The 21026-nt window shown below is 38.0% G+C and overlaps 1 protein-coding gene across 1 annotated transcript in view; it reads right to left on the bottom strand.

Moving 5' to 3' along the window:
* Positions 1 to 21026, bottom strand: part of Spata17 (spermatogenesis associated 17) — a 177007-nt gene that overhangs the window by 130705 nt on the left and 25276 nt on the right. The window contains 1 exon segment of the mRNA XM_059280989.1: positions 8221 to 8271. Coding sequence (XP_059136972.1) covers positions 8221 to 8271 — 51 coding nt within the window.

The following is a 21026-nucleotide window of genomic DNA, read 5'->3' as shown; positions in this document are numbered from 1 at the left end:
TAGTAATTAAGCTGGAGCAATGGCTAGTCTATTCTTCTAGTCATTACAAACAGATTGGAAAATAAATGAATCACAATTTTCAACCAATGAGACTTCTTTTGAAGCTATCTTCTTTAAATATCTTCCCCAGAAATCCAAACAGCTTATTTTTACCAAAAGACATACCTTCACTGTTCTGAGATAAAGAAGTGCTGGGGTTGTATAGTAACACACTTAGTAAGCTCCTGGCTATCTCATAAACTCCCAGTCATCATGAGAATTGTCTCCTTTGGTAATATATTCACCAGTTTTCAGGGCAATTCAAACTAAAATGTAAAGTATGATATCAATTTTGTGGGCCAAAAAATTCTGAACTTATTTAAAATAATGGAAGGAGACATTGAGAATCATGTCTTCCAATGATATTTTTGTTTTGTTTTGTTTTTTAGCTAAAGGATATTAAGCCTAATAGGCATGTTAAGTGGAATGTTGAATTGATACTGAATAAACAGTGATATTGTCTGAAAATATCTTTCTTTGTCATTTAAAAAGTCATCTGAAAGATTTTCACAATCATTCTACATGAGTATACTGAACTAGAGACATAAACTCTAAAAACCAGAGTGAAGCAGCACTTCAAGGAGATGTAGCTACATTGAGAGCTTGTCAATAAATGGTTTTTCAATTTATGTTAATTAACTTTTCTCTGTAGTAATATTTTAACTATAGGAGCGCTGCAACTGAGTGCAGTGCTTGTCGAAGCCAGAGGGTGTCTGATCCCCCAGAACTGGAGTCACATGAGGTGTGAGCCACCCGACATGGGTGGGTGCTCAGAGCCGAACTTCCCCTGGAAGAGCGGCAAGAGCTCTCAGCTACTGAGTGGTCTCTCACGCTCCTCAGATGATCTCATTTTAGAGATAAGTTCTTTAAATTAAAAAAAGATTGTCATAAAATGATATGATATTCAATTTAGAAAGTCTTCATAATTTAACGAAAATCATATGATGTCTGACAATATGGAGGAATTGGTACAAAACTCTTTCTAACGAAACAGAGAAACAAATCAAAGCATACATATATAAATATTACATGCAAATAGGAGAGCATTTCTTTGTTTCATCTAATTTAATGTTCTGACTTCATTCTGAGGTATAGATTATAAGGCTCATTTGAAAAAAGAGAGAATTTATGCTTACTGAGGTCCAATAAGTGCCTAAGGTCACATGGGTGGTTGGACAGCACACTCTTATCTGTTTACACAGCAACACTGGTATAAACTAAGAGGACATTTGCAGATAGGCACTGCAGGAAATGCATGCTTAGCAACCAAAGCCACGCAGTGATGGTACTGAGGACAGCTCATGCCTGAAAATATTAACTAAATTCAAATAAATAAATAAAAATTTCAGCAGACATCTGAAATGTTCTCGATGAGTGAGTGTGGTGGGTAAAGGTCTGTATATGGCAGAGCAGACACTAAGGCCATTTCTAAGAAAAGCACCTTGTGTGGACAAACAGAAATCTGCTGAGTCACCTGTGCTAACCCTGAAAGGGATTCCTGGGGATAGGGCCACCAATGGCCTGTGATCCTTCTTTTTCCAACTCTAGCAAGTACCGGAAACAGTACTAACCTCATGCACACAGGCTCTTCTGATATTCTTGGTACATATCCCATACTAAAGGATATAGTAAGTGATGGTTAAGATAAAAATTAAAACTCATCCATAGTAAAGTCCACGTAGGTTACTATTGCTGTGATGAATCACCACCACCAAAAGCAAGTTAGGAAGGAAAGAATTTACTTGGCTTACACTTCCACATTGCAGTCCATCACTAAAGGAAGTCAGGACAGGAACACAAACAGGGCAGGAACCTGGAGGCAGGAGCTGATGCAGAGGCCTTGAAGGAATACTGCTTACTGACTTGCTTGTCATGGCTTGTTCTGCCTGCTTTCTTATAGAATCCAGGACCAACAGCCTAGGTGTGGCACCATCCACAATGGGCTGGGCCCTCCTCCATCAATCACTAATCAAGAAAATGTTCTACAGGCTTGCCTGCAGCTTGATCTTATGGAGGCATTTTCTCAGTTGAGAACCCCCTTCTCTGATTACTTTAGTTTGTGTCCAGTTGACATCAAACTAGCCATGACAGTACATCATCACTCCTTAAGTGGCTTTGTGTAAAATGAGTGTATAGAAGGAGACGGAAGGAACTGAGCCTTGGGTGAGCAAAGAGAACAATTGTTAGGGAGGTGAACAGGCTGAAATGCATTGTGCTTCACACTTTGCCAAGTATAACACTAACGGATTCCATTCACACACTCCTTGTGAACAAGGCATGGTCTCATATTAAACTTGAAGAAACTGAGGTGGAGTAATTTATTCAAGCTCATCTATCCATTACAGAAACATTGGCAGTCAGGACACAAACCCATGTATGACTTGCTATGAAGTCCGCACTTACTGCACTATTGTCTTATGTGACCATTATAAGGAGAAAGAAAGTGTTCCTTTAGTTTTAAAGACACACATTTTCTTAGGAGGGAGGTTAGCAGAACAGTTGTTGGTTAGGATAGGCAGGTCATGTAGGTAAGGTTGCTGCTATCTTTACCTATATGAGCATAACTGAAATGGGGGATTTTATATATTTCCTGTTGGAATTCCAGTCCCAATGAATGGACAATTTTTTAAAATAAAGCATATTCAAGAGCCAGAGTAAATCTTACAACATTGTTTTTCTTAATTTCAAGGTGAATGGGTGACAACTTAAAAAAAAAGAAATAAAACAAACCCCAAAATGGCTAGTATTCATGCCCTTCAAAGTAATTAGCAACTTTCATAAGTGATTGGAATAAAACAATTATTGTCATTGATCAGCTCTGAATAGATAATTTTAAACAAAGTCATTGTGTGCTCAGCAGATTACAGCTTGTTAACCGGCAAGTTCTAAATGACCTCTTAAGCTAGTCAGATCAGTGATGCATATTCCTCATTAAGTACCATCACATCGTAAGTGGTCTTATAAATAATGTTTATTTTAAGCACTGAAACAAATGGCAAAACCTTGGTACATCAAAAGCCATCTGCCTACAGAAAAGATTTGCCTCCACTACGTTTATCTTTATTCCCCCAAATCCATATAATCTGAATGTCAATGGAAGAGGAACAAAAGTCTTTTTTCCTAAAATAGAAGTGAACGAGGCCTGGAAAGCAGACCTGCTGACAATGTCCTCCCCAGTTCCAATGCCCTGGTTTACATCATTAGATCACGGCAGCACTCGCTCATCCTCAGCTCTGCTCACCTTTCCTCTCTCTGAGTCCATGGAAGTGCTTTGCTTGGTAACTGTAGCAACAAGAGTGAAGAGCCATGCCTCTGCTTGGTAATGGAAGCATCATGAGGCACACACTTGACACTGTCTAACACAGTCCCTTCCTATCTTGAGGAACCTTTCTTTGTGTGACTAAGACTATGCTCTTCACTCTGTAGCCACAAGAACATAACACCATTTCCAGTCTAGGACACGGCAGTATTCTCCTCCTAATTTAGTAATGTATGTCTTTTTAATCGCCAAAGTTGTTTCTATAAATCATGCTTATTGCGTGGCACAATAAATATGAACAGAATTATAAGTAGTCTAAAGGACTGAGATGAAGCTTTATATATGACATATTTAACCACTTTTAAGTAAAGTCACTATATAATTTTTCTAACAATCGTCATGTTTTAGACATGAAAGAAAAGAAACAACAATTGATACTGTGGCATATTAATTCATAACTGTAAGAGTAAGTGAGTCACTAAAGTTATAGTACTTTGCAAATCTGTTTTAAGTCATTTTTAGTGCTCAACTTGCAGTTCTGCTGTTATTTTCCATAAAGCAAGCACTTCAATCTGAACTGAAGTGATTGGATGCTAAAATCAAGACAAATCACTCCAAATAAGAGTCTGCTGGCCCTCTTCCAGTCCTAGTCGCTTTGCTAAGTAATGACAGCTGATGGAGAAATCACAATACAAGTGTTCCAGGACAAAAAGGATTCTTCAGGAAACAATCAATTACATTTGTCCTCCAGTCCATCCCTACCATAGTGCCTACACACGGAATTTAAACATCTTAAATATTACCAGCAAAAGCAAAAATGACCCCTCCTAACAAGGGTGCTCAGTCTCTAGTGATGTAGAGAAAAATTATTTAAGGCAAAGGATACTTCCTTTTTGAAACTCTATGCATAGGAACCAATAATAGGGAGGGGCAGCGTTGACTGATTATCCTGAGATACTTATTTAAGCACCTTCCATATGTCAAGCATTGGAAACTGAAGAATGAAGGGTCTGTCTCTGGGCCCCAAGGGACTTCCAACATAGCTGTGATGGGAGATGGTATGTAAATTAGGAAGAATAATAAAATGTTACCAGTTTTAATGGAAAAACATGTCTATGGTGAAGTAGAGAAATAAAAATTCAGAGAGTGATTGAGTCTACAGAGAAAGGGAGATCGTAAATCCTGCAGAAAAAAGGTGATCCCTTAAAATTACAGCAAGTTAGGATGTTAATATCTATTATAGGAAGCAAAAGAATATTCATGCACTTTGTTCTTCATTAGAAGTATGACCACTTACTTAGTACTGGCTGCAAATAAGTCTTTACAACTGCTCTGCTCCACCAGCCTCTGACTACTGACTAACATTTGTCAGGTTAGCAAAGTTTCTAAAGTATCACCAGTAGAAAACCCACTTCAAAGTAAATTCAGTTCTGGTCACTGATTGCTGTGATCAGCTAATCTTAAAAATCATTATTTGTTATAGGATTATTTACAGCCTCTACACAAGTCAGCCTTGTTCCTACCTGTGACAAAGTGAACTCATCAAAACCCTGTGAAGGGATTCTTGAGGGGTGTGTGTGTGTGTGTGTGTGTGTGTGTGTGTGTGTGTGTGTATTTTACTAGGGACTAAACCTATGTTTCATTGTATACTAAGTAAGTACTCCACTACTGAACTATATCCCCAGCTGGTTTTTTACTTTTATTTTGAGACAGAATCTCACTAAATTCCTCAGGCTGGCATTAAATTTGTGATTCTCCTGCCTTGGCTTTTCAGCTCACTGAGATTATAGGCCTGTGCCATGAGGTATGTAGAGAGATGTTTTTATTATAAATTTTCTATAGTAATCCTCAGAGAAATCCCTGAGTGTCTTTAGTAAACCATTTCAGCCTCTAGGTAATGTCCCAATAGCCTCTCTCTTCACTTAATTCCCACTGCACTCACACCTCAATCTTCCCTCTTAGGAAGCCATGACTAGAAAAAAAGAGGTAGGGGGATATAGTATAGCTTATGATAGAATGCTGCCTGGCTTGCATCATTCTCTGGGCTCATCCCCAACACTATGAAGCAGAGAAAGAATACAGATTTCTCAAAGAGAGGCTTCATTTGAAATGATTATTGTCTGTATAACAATTTTTGGAGAAGAGAAAGAAGAAGGCTTTTTCAATTCCTCAAGACCTACTGTAGCTAGAGTGAGTTGAAGGACAGCTTGGGTAGCTGAGACTGTCTCAAAGACTACAGAGATGACTGAGGATTCAGGAGAAAGTCAGGTACATGTGCTCTGGGTATGCAAAGGCCTAAGGTTTTATCCTCAGTAAAACTAAAACATAAACAGCAACAAAGCACTACTGCAGGGATGAAGAAAGATGATCCCAGCAGTTGACAGAGGTAAAGAGCTACCACAGGAAGATGGTGTGGATGGGAAGATTTGCAAGTGTGCTGAGAGCTTTTCCTTTACGGACAGTGTGAACAAGGCTGGAGGACACCTGATATGGGCAAGTAGGACAAAGGGTGGTACAACAGAGCAATATATCACTGGACAGCACTTTATCCACAGCCAGCCTCTTCTTGGGAGATTAAGGAGATGGTATAGGTCAAGTCAGGGACCTGAGGGAAGAATCAGACTAAGGGTAGTTTGATGATAAATGCTTTGTTGTCATGGTCAGTGAGTACAAAGAGGTAAGTTGGGAGATTTTAAGAAAGAGGTGATTTTATCAGGGATATGTTAAACTTGGCCTTGCCACAGATGAAGAAGCTTGACACCGACCATCCATGTGTCTCATCCAAGTCAGGGTGGGAAGGATGTGCATGCTCTTCTCGACATGCAAACAAGCACAAAGACTTTCTTTTCCTAACATGTTTGATCCCTGGGATTACAAGACTCCAGGGAGAACCTCAACATTTCCCACCCATTCATATCAAAGACAAACTGACACTGGATCACACTTTTAGTACGATGCTGAAGACATAGGTGCCTTCTAATGGCTGTATCCATGTTAAGCTTCTTACACAGTTCTTTTTCAGGTTAAGGGAACCTCAGTTCAGTCAGATTAGAATTCATTATGAAGATCTGGGGCTAAATAAAAGACACAAGTATGTGTTATTCCATCCCTGTCTCCTGGGCTTCTCTTTAGTTACTAAGGGTTAGTAGGATGAGGCAGAAGATCTGTCATCATCCCTCTGGGGTCTACAGAGATATCTAAGGCTTTGGGTATTAACTGTATTACACTCTCCAGTGGAGCATGGTGTTTCACATCTGTAATGCTAGCACTCTGGATGTTAGAGCAAGAGGATCAGGAGTTCAAGGCCAGCCTTGACTACATAGTGAAAGCTATGTGAGACTATTTCTTTCTTTCTTTTTTTTTTTTTTTTTAAAAAGCAAAACTGTTGTAGGTTCTCAAGAATTTGTTAATTATTACTTTAGAGGCACATCTGACATGAAGTAAGCAGATAAGAATCTGAAAGTCTCCATGTTTGAGTCTATGGTAGCACTGCACAGAGAATGGAAACCCATACATTCTCAGATTAGTGCATGCCAAGAAGAAAGAAAATAGTGCTTTCTTGTGTGGATGCTCCTGAGAAAAGTTAATGGCATCCTACACTTGGAATTCTTGTCTCCAGCTAATGCCACATCTTCCTCTCATCTGGGTTCTCACCAGCTCCAGGGGAACATGAAGATGCACAGTTACTAGAGAAGGCCTGTTTCAGGCTCCATGACCTCCACATAGAAGACAGCAATCTTTTCAAGAGCAGCATACAGATTCAGAAGAAATGTTAACCAGGTGCTCTTATTCAGCGTATGGCTTTAAAAAAGAATTTGCCACCTTGCCTGGCCCAAAGCAAAATGTGTTCTCTGTAGAAGTAAGAACTAATATTAACCAAATAGAACACAATCAGGCAATGTATGTCTTAGAAGCAGTAATAAAATTCAACTGAGAAATTTCTCTATATATCATAATTTATCAATTAAGCTATAACTACATTGTTTTAAATAAAAGGAATAATTTTTTCCACTTATTGCCAAAATCAAGCATATGGTGGCTATGTTCAGCTTGTTTTTTGTTTGTTTGGTTTTTTTTTTTTTTTTTTTTTTTTTTTTTGTGTGTGTGTGTGTGTGTGTGTGTGTGTGTGTCCCCCTGTAAGTACAGGTGTGTGAAGATGAGCATTCACACGGAGGCTAGAGGTAGATGTTGGGGTTTCATCACTCTTTCTGCACCCCCCCTCTTTTTGAGACAAGGTCTCTCAGTGAACCCAAAGCTCATCAATTGGCTATGCTGGCTGCCTAATGAACTTTAGGGTCCACCTGTCTCCCCCCTGCCAGCACTGGGGTTATAGAAAAGAACCATCACCATGCTCAGTTGGTCACAAGAGTTCTGGGGATCAAAACTCGGTTCCTCATGCTTGTAAGTCAAACATTTTACCATCTAAGTCATATCATCAGGCCTAGTCATCTTTCTATTAGATAATCAGCACATAAAAATAAACACAAGAAATGATAGAAAAAGTATCTATGTCAGAAACAAACTTCATTACTGTTAAATCATATGAATAATTTTTAATTACCTTATATGAGACAGGATTCTTAGATCTCAGAGCCATGTTCATCTATTTACCATGATATATCACATGACCGATCGACACTGATGCATTACTTCATTAATATTTGTGGTCTTTCTTCAGCTATGGCTCAGAAATCTCTGACATCATAAAGCACAGGCATTTATAACTCTGTGGCTTACATTTTACTCTAATTTTCAATGCTGCCATGTGTTTAGTATAGCTAACTTTTTAACTAGTGTTCCTTCCCCACCTTTCCATTAGCATATCAATCAAATTTGCATTACTCTGCTTTGCTCGTTTTATTAAAAGGGAATTCAGGGCACAATTGACTTTTCATTTGTTTAACAAGTGAAGAAATATTTACCCTGACAGCCATTTCATTGTAGAGATTCATCTTCATATTATAATACGCTGCCTGTGAATCAAGAAAAAAGAAAAGATGGCATAGATTTCAGTTATACAAAGACAGTGCAGCCTATTTTTACATATAAAGGATAAGAATCTTTATACATAATACATAATAAGAGTTCTGGGCTTAGAAAATGGAATCAAACTTTGTATTGAAGAAATAGGCTTCCTAATACATAATGCAAGCTTAACCAGAAAAATCTATGGTAGTCAAACTCAGAGCTAATGGAGATATATGATCATAAAATGCTCTCCGCTGAGTTTGATAATCAATGGTGCTCTACTGAGAATAGAATAACAAAGCAGAAATATTCACAAGTGCTGGTGACACATCGTATGGTATGATTTATTCACTGGGGTTCTCTTAGCCAAAACTCACAGGAACATAAAAGGAATTCATATTTCAAGACGTCGGGTTTAATGAAAAATTCAAAGAAATGCTGTCTTCAGTCGAAACCGTTCAAGGATACGGATGCAGTGATGGGGCAAAATTGTGCCTTCCAACCATCTATGTGAGATGCTATGTGCTTAGCTGCCTCCTGAGTCAGCCTTGGGAATTTTGTTTCATTTAGTATTCATTTTACCTCCATAAAACCACAAATATAATGATACCACATTACAGCAAATCCCTTGGTAGAGTGAATATTTCCTAAACTCTTAGTTTCTTTCTAAGAAAGACACTCTCTCTATTAATACCCAAATCTACACTATATAAAGAAGCATTTAGCAATGGTTCTTATTTTAATGAAATTGCTGTCTTAATTAAAATTTCCCTATCTGCTGTCTTCTAATTGAAAGAAAAAAATCACAGAGCTTACAACAGTACAATTAACAGTAAAAGCATTTACATATATTTTTTTTTCAATATAAAATTGTTGACACAAAAACACAACTCTCACCTCAAAGCAAAGAGTTAGTTTACTCTGGAGCCAAATATGATTGACCGTAGCTTAGGAACCCAGATTTAGGTTACCTCAAATTCCATGTTCCAATGTGGTAACAGCTTGATGAAGTTTTAATAGTTACCGAACAAAGAGAGTCATAAAGCTAGACACTTTTAGAAATCATTGGTGGATACATCAGGTAGGAGTGTAACAGCAAAGCAGGGAAATCATCACTATAGGCCTCAGGTCTTTCCATTGCACCCTTAGCCTTTGGTTGGTGGAAACCAGAGACTTTTTGACGTACTCTGAAAGGTTTTAAATGTTAGTCAAAAGGATGTTAGGTCAGACAGAGAGGTGGGCAAAGAATGATTATTAAGGAGTCTGAAGATGCCAAGACAAATTTAACTATGCTCTGGACCTGCAATGTCACAGCCTCTGCCAGTCCAACCAGCTAACCAGCCTTGCAGAACAGCCAGTGTAAGGTGTGGTTCTTCTCAAGAACTCCCCTTTATGATACACAACTTCACGCATTTTTCTCCAATCAGAAGTTATGCAACTAATAGAATTTTATCCTAGCTTATGAGTATTACGTTTTCTGGACAGAAAAAATAGAAAGATAAACTCAGTCCTCTATCATTGGCACTTCTTCCTCATGAAAGACAAGAATCCATACAAAGGGCTTTCCTATAATTAGCCTGTGTGAGTTGTTTGGTGTTCTTCAAATCTTAGATGGTTTTTAATAAAAAACCCAGAGCCAGGTATCAGGGTGAAAGCTGAAAGATCAGAGAAGCAGAACAGCCAGCCACTAGTTCTTACCTCTACGAAATCCTCAGTCCAAAAAAAAGTGAGTTTCTGTTTCCTCACGCCTTATATACCTTTCATTGTCCTGCCATGTTACTTCCTGGGATTAAAGGCCTGTGTGCTTCTCAAGCAAAGGCATGAGATCTCAAGTGCTGGGATTAAAGGTGTGTGCCTGACCTCTATGTCTAATCTAGTGGCTGCTCTGTCCTCTGATCCTCAGGCAAGTTTATTAGGGTACATAATTTATCACCACAGCCTGGTCTGATCTAGAGCAAACTGTGAAGAGTTGCAGGGATATATGATTCCTCAAAAGTCTGAGCAATTAAAAGACAGTGGGCTGTGATGTGTTATTTACATTACTGCCTTTAACTTCTCTATCTTCCTTAAAGCAAATGTGGCATAATTCCTGTCATTTGAGATGAATTAAAATACTTGATTTCATACTGTATTTATCAAATCTTGCTGAAGCTGACATTACCATGAAATGTGTATATGTGTGTATTTCCATATATGTGTTTTCATATAATAGTTTTTCTTTTAACTAAAAATAAAAAATTCACAGAGCTCACAACAGTAAAACTAACAGTAAAAGTATTTACATATCTATTTTTTTCAACATTAATATTGTTGACACAAAAACACAACTCTTGCCTCCTGAAAAAACTATTACTGGAAACTATGTCTTCCAAAAAGTTTCAATCAGAAAAAGTTGTTCTTGCCAGTATATATGAGTGTTATTTTAAAGTAGTGTGTGAGCTTTTGAACTCCAGACAAGTTTAAACCATGACTTTGTTTGTTAAGTGACTTTTATGTGTGGGTTCATGTGGAGGTCAGAGGACCACCTATGGGAGAAGTCAGTCCTCTCCTGTGGCCCAAGGATATACAACTCGGGTCATCACACTTGGTGGCAAGCACCTTACCCACTGGCCCTCGACTTTATCATCTGTGTGACTTTGAAAAAAAGTTTCTGTAAGTCTCTTGGTCTAGACAACCATCCTTTAAAAAGGTATTATATGCTTCATTGAGCTGTTGTGAAGATCAAAAGAGATAAAGTAATTAAGGCTCTGGGGATATAGTTGATAGGAAAGACTCACAGCAGTGTTGAACAGGTTGTGTGTGTGTGGAGTTATACATTTAACTGCATAAAAGGATGAAGTTTTTATGAACTAAAGCAGGGAGAGGTGGCCTCTGGCCCGACAATTGTAAAGTCTGTACTTCAGAGGCAGTGCTATCCTGAGCCTGCTTACGTGCCCACTCTTGTTTATCTTTTATAACAGGATGCCTGCATGTGGAGCATCATCACATGAATTGGCCAAAACTGGCTTGTTGTAAGATGGCAGCCAGACTGATCAGCAGATAGCCTTATTTCATTATAATCTTGCTTATAGGCTAAGCGGCTCTGACAGAAGACAGCTACCTTGAAAAAGGGTGGAAAACACCTTGTTTAAAGGAGCAGGAGGAGGCAGGGCCTGAATTCCCAGAAAAGATATGACCATCCCTAACCTAATTTGTTACTCCATATCTAAGACCTGTCACCCCTAAAGGATCAAGGAAGCTTGATTTTCAAGCCCATGTCTCAAGTTCTTGGCCAACAATAAATTTTTAGATTACCAAATTCCTATTCTTATGTGAGCCACTAATGGATTCTTTGTGGAGTACCAGATTGCCTAGTCTGGAAGCTTTTGAAAATAACCTCCGAACAGCATCAGATACCAGTGTCTCCCTTAAAATGCCAAACCTAGAAGAGTTGATCAGAGACCGACACCGGAACAGTGGTTATCAGCAACTTGGGGAAGCGCCAGCCGATAACTATTCAGGAAATGTTCTGGAGACAGAATAGAGTTGGCTACATAAAAGTAGAATGAATGAGTCCAGATAGATGGCTCAGATATTAGGAACCCATACTGCTCTTCCAGAGGATCTGAGTTTGGTAGTCCTTAGCCCCCTTCACTGCTGTAACTCCAGGTTAAGGTGATCAAACACCCTCTTCTGTCCTGTGCAGGTACTCATGTGCACATACCCACTAATATACATATGTACACATAATTAAAAATAAAATATTTTTTAAAATATGAATGCCTTTGAATAGAAGAGTTAAAATGATTAAAATGTTACATTTTATTATATATTTCATCTTTAAAAACACTCAGAAATTGTATTTGAACTGTGTACTTCTATATACAATCTCAGAGATGTAGGTAGACATTTCATATTTTCATAAAATTTCAGTTTATCTTTGTTTTTCTAGTCTGTAAAACATTGTTATGTTAATGTTTCCATGCAGTTGGATAAGCAAAGGATATGGTAGCAGCCCACATAAGGAAAACTAAAAGCTATTGCAACTTTCCAGCAAACAAAATTTTTCTTTTCCTTACTATTTTCTCCTCTTCTATCCCTTTATTATTGAGACACCAAGTTCATTTTAAATAGGAAAGTAATAGCTCTGTCATAATGACTACCCATAGGAAGAGTACACTGTCCCACTAGAATGCAGCTATGGCACCCACTCACTGATGGTCAACCAGTGTTTCTGAGTAAACTCCAGAAGCAAATGAAGGGAGCTGGGAGGAAGAACAGGGAAAGAAGACTGACACCCCAGTTATAGGACAAGAAAGATTCTCCCAGATCAAAGGACAGCACTTGAGCATATCAATTTCCTGTGGCCTTTGCCGTATCACTTGTGAGATCTGCCTATGGAATGCATATTCCTTTTGAAAATGTGCTTATTTGTCTTCTGTGTGGCTGATACTCAAGTCGACTTTTTATTTCGAAAAACTGGACCAAAGTGGTCGTATTTGTGATTTATCACAGTCTTTTTTTTTTAATTTGCTGGTCACTGGTTCTGCTCAGTAAACAACTATGCTGTGGGTATGGCAAGGCTCTGAACATCATGCTGCTTCTAAGCATTTGAGCCCTTAGCTCCACAGTGGCTATGCCTGTGTAAGCCTTGGGCTCCACAGTGGCTATGTTTGTGTAAGCCTTGGGCCCACAGTGGCTATGCTTGTGTAAGCCTTTGGCCCACAGTGGCTATGCTTGTCTATTTTACTTTGAAGACAGAGTCCTTTACTTTATCCATCCTTTCTGGTCATTCCCTGAGCATGGTCAGGTCTTTTCCCCCAATACTGTAAATTTTCATACCCACTTCTTATTTTTACTTCATTCAGACACCTTCATCACACTGATTTTTACAAATTAATGCTTTTATTGAGTCCTTAGTGATTAAAAAAAGAGACCTCTACAAATTCCCAGTTGTGTAAGGTAAAATACCTTACCTGGGCTGATTGATGTAATGAACTCACTTGAATGTTTTTATTTCCAGGAGTGAGTGTGATGAAGTTCTAAGGCGAAGCATGTAGTACATAACTTTCATTTCTCTAGCAGCATAATGATGACTGCTGGTAAGAATATGTCCATATTGCTTTGTCTCTCTGCCTCTTTGCCTGTCTGTCTGCATCTCTTGAAGTAATTGGTAGTGGGGAGTCAGATAACTGAGAACTACTCTTGTACTGGGCAAAGTATAACAATCAAAGTTCATCAAATCAAGTATCAAGGTTCCCTCACCGTTCTCTCTAACAGCTCCTTTCCCTTACTCTCAGCCTGATTCCTCCACTGTTCTCAACCTTAGTGCTCCTGCCTGAACCTCACCAGTCCCTTCTGGCTGCACAGATTCACTCTCTGGTTTTCCTGAAAGCATGTATAGAAGAATCTGCCCTTTCTCCTACTCCAAGTACTACCAACTGGAACTTAAAGTTAGAACTTCCCTAGCTCCAGTGGGTGCTGGGAAATGGTTTCCAAAACCAGAAAAGAAAAAACAACAAAATGGAACCTCAAACTTTTTTAAGTTATATTTTTAATGACAAACATGTATAACATTTGCTTCTGTGTCAGCCTATAAAGTAATGTTTTCACACACACACACACACACACACACACACACACACACACACACGCTACCATATTTTTTTTCTTGTGCCTCAGCTCTTTGTCGCCCCTCCCTCTCTTCTGCTGTGTCACATGTGCTCCGTGTTCCCAGCTCCCTTCTTGGTGACACCATGGGAAAGAAGTTCTGACTGCTGGCTGAAGGTCCTTTTCATGGGAAGTGCCACTGTGCCTAGCCTTTGCACCTTTACCTAAGCAGCACACTTCACTCCCTGAGCTTGCCATGCCAGACTGCCTCAGTTCAGGTGCTTCCTGGCCAGTTTACCTCCAGGTTCCCTTAACGCGCTCACTCCAGCCCAGCCCGGGGCAGCTAGAAACACTCCACTCCTGTCTGAAATCCATATCCCACTTTCCTCTATTTCACTCCTACTTAACTTTAGAAGATAAATTTCTACTAAGAGTTTTCTCACTTGAAATGGTCAGCTATCTATTCTCCTTCATTTTTAGCTTACATCTTTTATGTGTGGTACATGGTGCTACAGGAACAAAAAATAAGGCTTTCCTTTGTTGGTAAACATTTTGATAAAAATCAAGAAAAGATGAGTTTTCAGAAAGAAACAGCTAACTCATTCAAAAGCACAGCCTTTAAAGTAACACATGCTCATAATCATTTCATAATGTGTCGTCATCAACTTTACCAAGTGACTGGCAAATGCAGTAAGAAGGAAGATTTAGAAGTCATGTACACTGAGAGGGCAGCTGAGAGTAGCTTTGCTGTTTTCCACATCACTGCCACTCTGAGTTCATGATTAATCATTAAAGTTATTTATTATTAAGTAATCATGAAGGTATATGCTTTGCTTTGTTTTCAGGTAACTGGTAACAATAAGATTGGTACCACTGATTTCTAAAATAGCCCCTATTTTTTGCCATAAAAACTAAAATCAACTATATTTTTCATGATTGTGATGAAAATTAACAGAATTTTACATGAATAACTCAGAGCTCTAAGTCTATTTATTTGAAGTTTAAGGCTCTGAAGAGAAAGAATTCATATATTTCCCTCTTTTCTCTGACACTGAAGGTGAAGAATGCTGCCTAGATTGCAATTGATTTGGAAATCTCACCAAATCTTCGGAAAATACCGAAGCAATGGGATATTTTCACATATATTGAAGAAGCATTTGTCTAATGCAAAAAAATTCTATACAAACAGTTATGGCAATCTTTTATTAGTTTAAAATTAGTGGCATTTTATATAGTTTTTTCCTTTTATAATAAGAACAAATTGGCATTTATTGTAACAACACACAATAAAATCTGAGAGTTGATTTTTTTTACACCTTTTAAAGTCAATAAAAATTATTTTCCTTGTTATTCAGTTAAATGTTCTATCAAAATTAATCTTTTGTAAGAAATGTAGAATAGTTAGCTATATATTAATATTGTGAGCCTTTAATTTCTAGCAATGTAGTAAATAATTTTTATAATTTGAACAATAATGTTTTAAAACCACAATTATCTTTATCAGTTAAATTGTTCTACCTTAAAGCTATGAATACACATGTCACTGACTAGATAATCACAATTTAAAAGATAAGACTAAGTTACATGCATTTATTTCATAATAAAATATCAAATTAATTATATATTACAATAGTCTTTATAGTTTCAAACTGCTCTCAGGTTGTGTTAAAAAAAGAATATTTAATATAGTACATAACATTAATTATATAATGGCAAAGTATAGAAAAAGGCAATTTTAAAAATAAATCACTTTGTACGAAAACTGTCCTGTACAGTTTATACTGGTAAGTCCTATCAGGGCACAAATTCTGAGGGCTCTAAAAAGGAGAGAGAAAAGGGCAACCTGCCCTGCTTCTGTTGCCTATAGAATTATTACCTTAATCAGGCATGGTAATGAACACCTATAGGACACGGCCTGGTTAGGATACCCAGGAGGCTGAGAGGAGGGCCAAGGATTTCAGGCCATCACAGATAGGCAGCATAGTAAGACCTAGTCTCCAAAAATACATAAATAAAAAAGGAAGAAAGGTATTTTTATTTAACTATTTCTAAAGCAATGTACAATAAGAATAAACTATATAGACTATCCTATGGTTGAAGAGAAAAAATAAGGAAAGCCACTTAATACTCATTAAAGGACAATCCCCCAAGAGGACATAACAATTCTAAACCTGTATGTACCAAATACAGGTGGACACAATTTCATAAAGGAAAAATACTACTAGATTGGAAACCACAGATGAATCCAAACATAATGAATGATATTAGGTAACTCTACCATCCATTCTCACCATTAGACAGGCTATCTGGACAAAAACTCAACAGACATCACAAATCAAACGGACCTAACAGAAATCTAACTCTACTAAAGAATATACATGACTCTCAGCAGCCCATGAAACTGTCTTTAAATTGACCATTTATTAAGACACAAAAAGTCTCAATAAATACAGAAAAGCTGAAACAACACCCTGAATTCTCTTTGATCACACGGAATATAGCAGGCTATTGACAGGAAGAGAAAGTGCAGAAAGTACACAGATTCATGGAGATTAAGTAACACACTACTGAACAATATGAGTGGGTCAAGGAAGAACTAGGGTAGGCAATTTTATGGTTCCTAGAGCTGAATAAAAATGAACACCACAATCTATGGGGCATAATGAAGGCAGTCATATGAGAGAATTTATTTCACTAATTGCCTACATCAAAAATTTTGAGAGATTTCAAATTAATAAGTTAATGCAATGTAAGGCATTGGAAAAACAAGAATAAGCCAAATCCCAAAACAGTAGACAAGAAGAGAGAATGAAAATCTGGGAATAAATTAATAAAATAAAAATTAAAAAACAATACAAAGAATCAATGAAAAATTGGCCCTTTGAAAAGATAAGACTGGCAAACTTTTAGCCAAATTAACCCAAAACAGAGAAAACCCAAAACAATAAAACTTAAGAAAAAATAGAAATAAAAAGGAGTCATTACAACACATACCAATGAAATTCAGAGAATCATAACATGTTTAAAATTTTTCTCTTCTGATAAATTTGAAAATCTAAAAAAACCTGAAATTTTCTAGATGTGTAAAGCATTCACAAATCAAACCAAGATGAAATAAGTAACTTATCATAGCCAACAATGCAATTAAAGCAGTAATAAAAAGTCTCTCAGATATAAAACAAGCAAACAAACAAACAACACAGGACCAGATGGGGCTTCTGCAAAGTGCCACCAGAATGTCAAAGAACCAACACCAACATTACTCAAATTATTCCATAAAATATAAAAGGAAAGAAGGCTTCTGAACTGTTTTCATGAGGCCAGAATTCCTGAGTCCCAGTGCAGATAAAGATACAGACAGACAGAAAGAAAGAAAGAAAGAAAGAAAGAAAGAAAGAAAGAAAGAAAGAAAGGAAAAGAGACAGAGAGAGAGGTGGGGGAAGGAAGAAAGGAAGAAAAAGGAGGGTGGGAGAGAAGGAGGGAAGAAAAAAGGGAGGGAGGGAGAGAGCGAGGGAGGAATGAAAGGAAGGAAGGGAGGAGGGAGAGAGGGAAGGAGGAATGAAAGGAAGGAAGGGAAGGAGGGAGGGAAAGAGGTAGGGAGGGAGGGAGGGAAAGAAAGAAAGAAAGGAAGAGAGAGGAAGGGAGAGGGAAAAGAAAGAAAAAGAAAATGAAAGTTGTGGCCCATTTTCCTTGAGGAACACAGTAAAATGCTAGCAAACCAAATTTGAGATCATATAAAAAAAATCATTCACCATGACCAAGTTTAGTAAATCCCAGTGATGCAGGTCTTTTTCAATATATGTAAGTCAATAAATTATACTTATCACACAAATGGACTAAAAGACAGAAACCACATGATCATCTATTAGAGAAATGTCTTTGAAAAAAATCTAACATCTCTTCATGAGAAAATTCATGGAGAGAATAGAGATGGAAGGAGAACACCTCAGTATACATAACAACCTACCTGAAACATCATACTAAATGGAGAAAAACTCAAAACATTCCCACTAATATTAGGAAATAGATAAGGATGTCCACTGTCTTCTATACAATATAGTACTTGATGTCTTAGCTAGAGCAATAAGACAAGAACAGGAAATGAAAAGAAATAAATAATTAACAAACAAACAACAACAACAACAAAAACAGGAAAAGAAGAAGTTATGAAATCCCTATTTCCAGAGGATAGGATTCTATACATAACAGACCCAAAAAACTCAGTGCTAATAAATAGTTTCAGCAAAGAGGAAGTATATTAAATTAATGAACAAAAGCCAATAGCTAGCCTATGCATGGACAACAGACATACTGAAAAGAAATCAAGGAAATAATCTCATTCACAATGGTTGAGAGGATCCTGGGGGAGTTGCAGGAGATGAGTGAAAAGTGGATTTGATCAAGCAACACTATATACATGTATAAAAATTTCAAGGAATGGAAAATAATAAAATCGTGGTTTCCACAATGGAGGAGGAGAATAAGAAGGAGGAAGACAAGGAGGACAAAGAGGAGGCAGCTACTGTCCCAAACATCAGTACCAGTAAGTATCCAACTGAAGTTAACCATGCGTGAAGTCACAGAACACAGTGACATAAAGAGGTTGTTAAAAGATTCAGAGAATCCTCTGTAGTATGAACATGTTCCTATCATTGTGAACCAAAGGTGCTGGAGTCCAAGACATCCAACAGGTAGAGAGACTGCCAGAAACGAAAGCAAGTCACTAGGCATGCAGAAACAGAGGGTGACAAAAATAGAGTCAGGCAGGAGGCTGGGATTTGTTTGATCACAAGAGAAGCTGGAATAACTCTGCTCTTATGAGACTACAAAAGCCATTGGAGTGGGGAACACGTGATACTGTAGGACTTGATAACCTGTTTTGGTGTCATAGAATTATTTAAAATCTAGAAAGAAATATTCTGGTATAGCAATATTTTGAGGAAATGTCTCTTTGAAACAACAGCCTATAAAAACCTCAGAATTTGATCTTTCCCTTGATGGCAGCTCCAGGCAAGAACTAGGCCACTCTGTTTCCTGATGCTCATTCCCAGTTGCTTTTTGTTTTTGAGACAAGGCTCTTTACATAGCCCTGGATATCCTGGAACTCGCTATGTAGACCAGGTCAGTCAAGAACTCACAGAGATCTGCTGCCTGCTTCTGTCTCCTAAAGTGCTAGGATTAAATATGTGCCCCACACACCCTTCTGCTCATTCTCATCTTTAACTAAAGCCTATCTCTTTATATACTGCTCTCCTGCTTGGATACCTTTTCATGAGGTGGAAGATGCTGTCATTAATAATAACAACTATGAAACCTTCACCTCTGCGATCCTTAATCTAGGCTCCCATCCAACGGCTCAGTTTAAAAGATATCTGTTGAATACTAGTTATGATGGACCCAACTGTCTGCTGAGGCAGGACCAATGCCTTAAAAGATCATCACATGGATATGTCCTGACATTAGCATAAACTAACAACCCTCTAAACACAGTTCTCCAAGCCTGAGTATCCTGTCTCATAAAGACTTACTTTGGTTATCAGGGAGTTTGCTGAGGTGAAAATGCAATTATGTTAGGAGGTTACAAAACAAAAATGGTTTCTCTCTCATGTGAGTGAAAGTTCTGTCTTGATGTTCCATGGCTCTTCATCTCAGGCCTAGTGCAGAAGCAACAGTCTAGCAGTGAAATCTTGTGACAGAAGAGCAAAAAGCCTCATAAGTGTCAGCTGTGGTGTGACCTATGTCTATTGGTGTAAATATTAAGGCCACTCCACATAGTTAAAAGGAGATTTATTTAATGGCGTAACTTACAAATTAAGGGATAGGTAGGTCGCGGGGTCTGGAGAAGGTGTATCACAGTCCAGCGGTGTTCTCTGGAGCTCTGCTTGATCCACCTCCACCATCCAGGGTCCCTGAACGGAGCCCGCGCCCGCTGATCCCGATCTCGGGTCCCCAGGCGCCTCCCTTGGCCCCGCCTTGTAGGCGTGACAGTTGCCGAAGTCTCAATGGGGGTTGGAACTTCCAGATCAAAGTTGGAATGGCTACCCACTACATATGTCCCATCAGCTCACAACAAACGGCCTAGCCTCGAGCCAGTAAGAGAAGGCTGGGGTAAAGTGCAAATGATTTTGAACCATCTAAAACATGAAGGAAGAGATCATCTGTATATTTCACTTCACAAAACATTCTTAGGAGTAGGTGAATGCAATAAGTTGCTCTAAGTTTCCCGTTAAAAGGCAGAGAACTATATTCTGAAGGTCACATCTAGTCCTCACCAACCTTCTGCTATTCTCCATACTCCCTGTGCCATGTGATCAGCATCCAAACTGCTTTCACTGTTTCCAAATCCAAGCTTATCCCCAAAAATTTCATTCACACTGTTTTCTCCAAGGTTAAGTTCAAGGGTCATTTCCTTACCCTGCAGAGACTGCATTAACTGTTCATATACACAGTTGTTATCTATACATGTCTCAAGAAAAGGTAGACATAGGAGAAATAATATGGGGTTGTCCTCTGGCCTCTAAATGCATGCACACGTGTTCCCACAGATACAAATATGCATACAAATGCACATAACAAAGCAATATGTACATAGAGATAAAAGAAAAAGTTTGAGAGACAAGAAAGTAGTAACATGAACTCCTTTCTCTAAGAGCAGAAACCCGAGTGACTACTGTATGGAAGTATTTTGTACCTATTTGTAACTTTTCTATACATCTAAAATTGCTTCAAAATTACTTTTTAAATGGCCTTAAATATCAATAAAAGTACAGTGAATTTTTTAAAGGAAAACCAGATATCAAAACTGGGAAGAAAAGGGAGACAGCAAAGTTGGGTCTAAAATACAGCACTAAAAGACATCAAAAGAAACGTGTTTGACAGAAAAGATTTGGAGAATGTTGACATTTTTTCGACTTTGATGGACAAAATGGGTTCAAGTATAAAATAAAAGTTCTCCATTGAAGTAGCATAACTAAGTTCAGATAGAAGCAGAACTCCACCTCCATACACTTTAAAATCAACAATAATGGCCATTCAAATATATACTAAACAAAAGGTAATTGCCAAAGTTCCTGGCATTCAATCTGAAAAGTAAAAGAAAATCTCTGGCCTGGCAGGTGAAAGACCCAGGGAATTATGGACTTGTAAATATTCTTCCTAAGTTTCTTATCTA

Source organism: Peromyscus eremicus, chromosome 15 (assembly GCF_949786415.1).
Source record: "Peromyscus eremicus chromosome 15, PerEre_H2_v1, whole genome shotgun sequence".
In the NCBI taxonomy this organism is placed as follows: Eukaryota; Metazoa; Chordata; class Mammalia; order Rodentia; family Cricetidae; genus Peromyscus; species Peromyscus eremicus.
This window is presented reverse-complemented; position numbering and strand designations above follow the sequence as displayed.